Source organism: Pseudoliparis swirei, chromosome 17 (genome assembly GCF_029220125.1).
Source record: "Pseudoliparis swirei isolate HS2019 ecotype Mariana Trench chromosome 17, NWPU_hadal_v1, whole genome shotgun sequence".
NCBI classification, from domain to species: Eukaryota; Metazoa; Chordata; class Actinopteri; order Perciformes; family Liparidae; genus Pseudoliparis; species Pseudoliparis swirei.
The window spans coordinates 16302854-16310371 of NC_079404.1; the positions used below are offsets into that span (position 1 = coordinate 16302854).

The window sequence follows — 7518 nt, forward strand, 5'->3', positions numbered from 1 at the left end:
CTATTTACCTTTGTTTACATGTGTTTTTTAATTATATAAAGCCCCTGAGCTACATCTCTTATTACACGGTGATAATAACCATTTCGTATTACTATTAGCACATGTTAGCCGCTAGCCACCAGATCAGCCGTCGCCATGGCGAGAGCTGTGTGGAGACAATCGAAATGCTTGTGAGAACCTTTCGGGCTTTAAATCGCTGAGCCAGCAGAATTTACTGCAGGGCAGAACATTGGAAATTGCAGGATCATATTTCGGGCAAGTCCAAGTTCATGTGTGCCTTGACCCGTGCACCAAAAGCTACACCTTGAGATGGAGTCTGCCTCTATTTTAACCTCAATAAAGAAAAGATAAAAATTACAACTGGAATACAATGAGTGTGATAAATGTACAGAGTAGTAAAAACAAAGTCTTTGTGTGATGAGTTCAACTCAAATTGCAACTTAAAGTAAAACAAATGATAATGTTGCTGTAGGTGAATATAGGGTTAATACTGTACATATTATATATCACGATGAAACTTCCTCAGTTGATTACTTACATCAAGACAGATATTTTTCTGTCATAAAAAGTTTTCTTAAATGTGATGTGAGGCTTTTTGTGTACTTACTGTGATAATATCAAAGAAGAATGTGTTCATAACTTCATCTAGAAATTATAAAGATAGAATAAAACTAGTGTCCCTCAGTAATCCTGATCCACTTCGGCGTGGAGTCACGTCGATGACACCGAGTGTCCTCGTCAAAATGATTCGCTCTGAGAAAGTTCTCCACAAATTTGAAAAAAAGCTGTCCTTTGCTGAATACATTATTTTCAACTGTTTCCTCTAAAATCACATTTTAAGATGGCCTGCTTTTTCCAAACCCCAGCATCTATGAACATTATTGTGACGCAACTGTCGTTCCTCATTAAAAGAGCTCACAAAATAAGCCCAGCAACGGATGAGTCATCAGCTACCGGGCTAAGAGGAGCGAGCCCTGCACTCGTTCCATCTCGTTTTATTGATTTCACCCTGAACTGCACACAATATACGATGATGCCCCGAGTCTATGCCGATTTATTCTCAGAGCTGGCCTGGCTGCCGCTTTGTTAACCCGTTTGAAAGGTGGAACACAATCAGACCGAATGTGTCATTCAGACGTTACCCTTTGGGGAGCCGGAGGATAAGGCTCATTCAGTTTGATTTATCTGGGGGGGGTGGAGTTAGAGTCACAGAGACAGTTTCATAAAGTGTGCTCCTCCAAGAGGGCCATTATCAAGCTACTGCACTCTACGTCTTCAAAAGACACGATGATGGACTATGCTGCACGAATTAAGGGATGGATGGTAAACACGCCACCACTATCTTTATAACCTTGAAGATCAGCTCTAGCTGTGACTTTAAATATCGGATCTTGATCGTATCATATTCAAAACATCAAAAGGAGAGCAACCCTGGAATTCTGATTTAATACTTACTTTGATTAAACTTTTTTCCAGGGGTATAATAAGTTGTAATTGTGTATTGTAAGCTGCTGTAGAGTTAGTTAGATTGTAAATTATATTGCTGTGATAGCAGCTTCTTTTTTAAACAACTGTGTCTCGTCAAAAACTAATTTAAAAAAAATACTTCCTGTTTGGATCTTGAATGTAATTGGATGGAAGCTCCCGACATGAGCCGTGAAGCAGGGCCGGGCTTGGTGGAGACTCGGCGCTGTGGGCGGAGGAGCTCGTCACCGTGATTACTTCTAGCAGCGAGCATGGGAATGAATTACAATATATTAGGCTTCACATTAATTGTCTGATTAAGTTGCTATATGTCCTTAGCTACATTATTTCTGCCAACAACTAGCTAAAATCCACCAGCCCCCGTTTGAGCTGCTGCCAGTTGGTTCTCGCACGATGATGCAATCGATACCCCAGAGGGGTATAGGCCGCAAGGTGAACATCGAAAAGTCCTTTAGAAAATGAATCCCGCTCCACAGTCGCGCATCTACACAATATTTAGCTCATAAAAAAGAAAGAGTCGTGCTTAGCTACCAAAAAAAAGTTCGTCGCTAAATTTGCCGTCGATTCTCGATGCGACTATGTTTTATGCCGAACTAGTTTCTTCAGAGCGTAATAGGATCTTGGTCACGAGGGGTGGCACGGTTCGACACGTGATCGGTCTACACCAATGAGGTAGCTGCTTTTTGTCAACAGAATGGCAAGATGGCGGCTCCCGTGGTTGGATTCAACGTTACCGATAAAGAGGAAAACACCCTTAAAAGTGGGCTAAATCGATTCTAAATAGTGCTGTATACATAGCCGCGTCCAATAAGAACAATGAGGCAACAGAATGGCAAGATGGCGTCCTCGAGCAGTACGGAAGACGAAGAAAATACACCGGAATATATTAATAAATCAAAAAACAAACATTGTTTTATGCATATTACTTCAGTCAAGCACGAGGAGGTACATTATTTCACCACTACACGATGGAATACATACAGGACAAGCCTACAAACGTGGCTCGGGTTGGACGGTGAGTCTCGGGACGTGGCTGAGAACTTCAAACACTGTGTTGATGTGGAGTTTGACAATATTCCCGAGGATGCTGGCTTCCATCACACGTGCTACCGTAGATTTACGGACAAAAAATCCATGGCAAAGGTGGAAAGAAGGAGAAGTTCGTCAACCGAGCAGGCAAACGACAAAGGGATACTCTGTCAAAGGCTGAAACATTAACAGCAGGTAAACACACACACACACACACTGTGGTTGAGTGACTGAAAGGTACAATTATGTGTGAGATATGTCAACAAACTCATTGAGCTATCCTTTTTGTTTTGTTAAGGCCAATTGCAGAAAGCTGCCGAGTTGAAGGAGGACCAAAGTATTTTTTTGCATATAAAAGACAGACTGTGTGGCTCTGGAGGTGCAGAACCACAAAGGCTGTTATAATCAGTAGGCTACACCAGGTTTTTGATGAGGCCTGAAAAACCAGAGAAAGAACAGTGTTATTTATTATATTGCATTTCAAGGAGCTACTAACTTAACATTGCATAAGTAAACATTCAATCCGCATTCTGTTGTATGTACACACAATCACAACACATATTCATTTATTTCCTTCTCATTCATATGTGTTCTAGGATTGAGCCCACGTTTGATGTCAGCTATAAGATATTCTGTGAAAGGATCATTCGCCAAAGGCTGCTTGTCAACCAAGAGGTGCTGAGAATGGGCCAGCTGAGGAAGGCCTTCGTTGAACTGGTGAAAGCAAATGAAGGTCTTGATGCTTCAAACTACAGGTAACTGAAATGCATTTTTCTCTCACGTCTTATTATTTGTCATGTGCAAGTCCAGCTTTACACAACATGTGTGTGACAGGCCTGAGAAACTGTTTTTAATTCTTGCTGTTTGCACAAACATGTACCAGTTGGCAACAAGGAGGTGTGTGTGTGTGTGTGTGTGTGTGTGTGTGTGTGTGTGTGTGTGTGTGTGTGTGTGTGTGTGTGTGTGTGTGTGTGTGTGTGTGTGTGTGTGTGTGTGTGTGTGTGTGTGTGTGTGTGTGTGTGTGTGTGTGTGTGTGTGTGTGTGTGTGTGTGTGCCTTTCTTGGGCATCTTTGGTGTTCAATGTGCTGTATGGCAGATAGGTTCTAGCCTGTAATGTCTTGTACCACCTGCACCACTCTCTGCTTTTCATGATACTCCTGTGACTCTTAATTGTCACTGTTTTGTTGCAGACAGGATATGTTGAAGAAGAGGCTGGCTCGTGATTTCCCCCAGCTGGTGTTTCACATCCCCACCAAGCGCAACATCTGCGAGCTGGTTTTTGCAGAGACCCTGTCAACCATTGACATTACCAAGGTGTCATCAGCTCTCGGAACCAGTGTGTGTTCAGCCTTGATCGGAATTCACACATTCTCTGGGTGTGACTCCACAAGTGCCTTTTATGGCAAAGGGGAAAAAAAGACATTTTCTGTTGCATGTGAGAAAGGTGAGTACCTAAAGGCTTTTAAAAGTTTAGGTACTCACTTTAACTTGGAGCAGTCAACATTTGCACTTCTTTGCCAGTATGTGTGCCACTTATATGATCAGCCAGCTGCCGATAATGTAAATGAAGCTAGGTACAAGGCTTTCTGTATGGCATCATCAGCCTTGCCAGAAATATGCATTCCCCCAACTACTGATGCCCTCCAACAGCACTGCAAAAGGGCAAACTACCAGGCTGCAATAATGAGGTCCTGTCGCAAACAAAAAAGAAGTGCTCCATCACCTGCTGGATATGGTTGGCAAATAGAGGATGGGACCTTGCACATCACCTGGATGACCAGAAATCCGGCCCCTGACAGTGTTTTGCATGTCATACACTGCGGCTGCAAAGGTGCCTGTGAGACAGGAAGATGTTCCTGTTTTTCTGCAGGATTGTGTTGCACAGACTTATGTCGTTGCTGTAATTGTGCCAACACCAAAGACACCGAGCAACTGGAAGACAACTGCCCTGACACTGACAGTGAGGACTGAGCGTCCTTAATATGTTATTTCTTTTGTAGTTTTGTACAGTTTTATATATGTCATATTTTTCATAAAGATTGTTTCTTTTGTTCATCAGTGTTGTTTTCATTTGTGGAAGAATGAATGAACGAACGAACAAATGGTCATTGGTATAAGTACAATTACTGCCTTTTACTGCCAAAGACTGTACTTCCTACTGAGGTAGGAAGTACAGTCTTTGCCTTGATTTCTTCAGTGTGTGCTGGGTGTTCACAGTCCATGTTAGATCGTCAGTAAGGTGTATTCCCAGGTATGTCAAACTTGATCTAAATGACTTAACATAAGCATAACATGATCGTATATTTGCCTCATTGTTCTTATTGGACGCGGCTATGTATACAGCACTATTTAGAATCCATTTAGCCCACTTTTAAGGGTGTTTTCCTCTTTATCGGTAACGTTGAATCCAACCACGGGAGCCGCCATCTTGCCGTTCTGTTGACAAAAAACAGCTACCTCATTGGTGTAGACCGATCACGTGTCGAACCGTGCCACCCCTCGTGACCAAGATCCTATTACGCTCTGAAGAAACTAGTTCGGCATAAAACATAGTCTCATCGAGAATCGACGGCAAATTCAGCGACAAACTTTTTTTTGGTTGGTTAGCACAACTCGTTCTTTTTTATGAGCTAACGATTGTGTAGATGCGCGACTGTGGAGCGGGTTGAAACGAAAACAGTGTTCACCTTAAGGCCTAGTATTGGTAAACCATTTAATAACGTGTGTTACGCACCGTCGCAACGAGTGTGTGCGACTACTCTCATCTGCTCTCTCTCGCCCAACACAGACATTTATTATGGCCTGTAAAAAGATGTGATATTGGCTTGCTGCAATAGTATGGGCGCGTGTATGTGTGTTCCTCCTCTCTCTATTTTTTTCTCTCTCTGTTTAAAAATAGGGTTTTAAACCAACATGGCAATGTGTTATCCAACACAGCCATTTTTTATGGCCTGTAAAAAGATGTGATATTGGCTTGCTGCGATAGTATGGGCGTGTGTATGTGTGTTCCTCCTCTCTCTATTTTTTTCTCTCTCTCTCTCTCTCTAAATATATGGTTTTAAACCAACATGGCAAAGTGCTATCCAACACAGGCATTTTTTATGGCCTGTAAAAAGATGTGATATTGGCTTGCTGCTATAGTATGGGCATGCGTGTGTGTGTGTGTGTGTGTAGGTGTAATATGCAACTGCCTGGATTAATAAAGTCTATTTTGCCGACACTGTTGAATGTAATGAAAAGGTATAACACCACTCGGCGCTGTAAATCCCAGCCTTTGCAACCAGACAAATGGCTGTTAATGCTGAGATGGCTTTCCAAAGCTCCGAACCTTTGCAGCTGAATCAGAATAAATTACCACTTGATGGAGGAGAAAGCACAGAGGAAAAATTTGAAAGACTTTCCCTCCATGTTTTCCTCATCGATGCCCTGGGATTTTCAAACAATAGAATTTCCCTTGAATATTTTCCAAGAGCAGAGGGATGAGGGTTGCACACATATCTAAACAGAATTATTCATTATAAGAACGCTTTTTAGCCTATAGAGCATTATATTATATTTTATGGGCCATTAATAACCACCACGACAGTATATCAAAGATCAAAAAAACTATTCTACACACACACACGCACTTCAAAGCTTCAAAAGATCAGTGTGAGGTGGCAGGAAGGCTCCAGGGACCAGGAGAAAAACCCTCCTCAAAGTTCAAAGACCGAGTATGAAATTCAATATAAATATGTTGTTCATGCAAATAAAGTTGCATCGAGACATTTCGCTGATTTTCTACTTTTTTAGTGAGAAGACTCAAACCAGGATATTTGGGGGATGGTGTATTGAAGCCTATAGGTCACAAATAAAGGGAACTGAATCTGACATTATTTAAATGTTCTAAGAATAGAAATAGTGCATCACCTGCCAAAAAAATGGGGGTTGATGACATTTGAATTATTTAAAAAACTATATTGACGATGATATACCTTCACGATAGGAAGAAACAAAGCTTTCTTAAAAAAAAGGATTTCCAACCTAAGCAACACAACAAGTTGTTTGTCTGTGTCTTGTTTTCTTAACATGACTCGTTTTATTAAAGTTAATTTCTAATCCAATAAGGTGCACCTTTCATCCTCTGTGGACATCCTTTCAACTAAAAATTCCTGAATTTTTAATGCAAACTGCAGAGAATGTGACGTGACCGTATAAAGTCACTAACACGTTAGGAAGAATGACGAGTCTCCTCACTTACAGTGAAGGATTACATGTATTAATGCAGCGGCACGTCTCTGAACTTTAAAAGAACGGGACCGTGTGTGTGTGTGTGTGTTTGTTTGTGTATTGGATGAGAGAAAAAACTGCAACTTCTAACTAGTAAACTGTGAGCTGAGCCTTTTCCATGAGCATTAGCACACGTTATTTAATATATTTATTTAATTTTAATTTATGCCCTGGGTTCTGTTTGATTTCCCCGCTGAGCTCCTTTTTCATTCCAGCACCTGAAGCCGTGCCAGAACCAGCCTGTATAATTAGGCTATTTGTTTTATTTAATTTGATTGTCCTGAACAATGAATGGGCGTACATGATTATTCTACTATCGGCTGCTAATTGCAGAGAATAATACACAAGATAAACAAAAGAATTGACTTTCTCTTGAACCCGATTAAAGTCAAGAAAAGTGGGATTTTGATGCAACGCCATGTTGGATTTTGAAGAGATCCTTTGTGTAATGGTGTAAAAAGAATAACACCTGCCTATAAACTCTAGCTCATAGCTTTATATATTCCCATATGGTCATGGAATAGTTGGAAGAACGCATACATTGCCATGAATGGTTATCGAGCATGGAGACTTCGTTTTGTAGGAATAATTCACACACTCAAAATCCTGAGGGAATATTGAGATGTGTCCTTTTGATTAATACTCATAACCACCGTCAATAACTTCACAAAAACTGCCGTTTTGAATAAAAGTATGAAGTTGCTCCGCAGCTTCCTCGTCGAGGGGAAACCTCCA

General features: G+C 41.2%; 1 protein-coding gene across 2 annotated transcripts; it reads left to right on the plus strand.

Annotated features, from left to right (window-relative positions):
• Positions 1–2014: 2014 nt before the first annotated feature.
• LOC130207158 (uncharacterized) lies at positions 2015–4567 on the plus strand. 2 transcript variants are annotated; one of them, XM_056435636.1, is made up of 4 exons: positions 2015–2709; positions 2813–2972; positions 3111–3269; positions 3705–4567. In XM_056435636.1, the coding sequence occupies exons 2-4, from the start codon at positions 2944–2946 to the stop codon at positions 4483–4485; spliced, it is 969 nt and encodes a 322-aa protein (XP_056291611.1). In that variant the 5' UTR covers positions 2015–2709; positions 2813–2943; the 3' UTR covers positions 4486–4567. The 2 variants fall into 2 exon arrangements, with proteins under 2 accessions (XP_056291611.1, XP_056291612.1); XM_056435637.1 differs by lacking the exon at positions 2813–2972 and having other exon boundaries at positions 2016–2709.
• The last annotated feature ends 2951 nt before the right edge of the window (positions 4568–7518 follow it).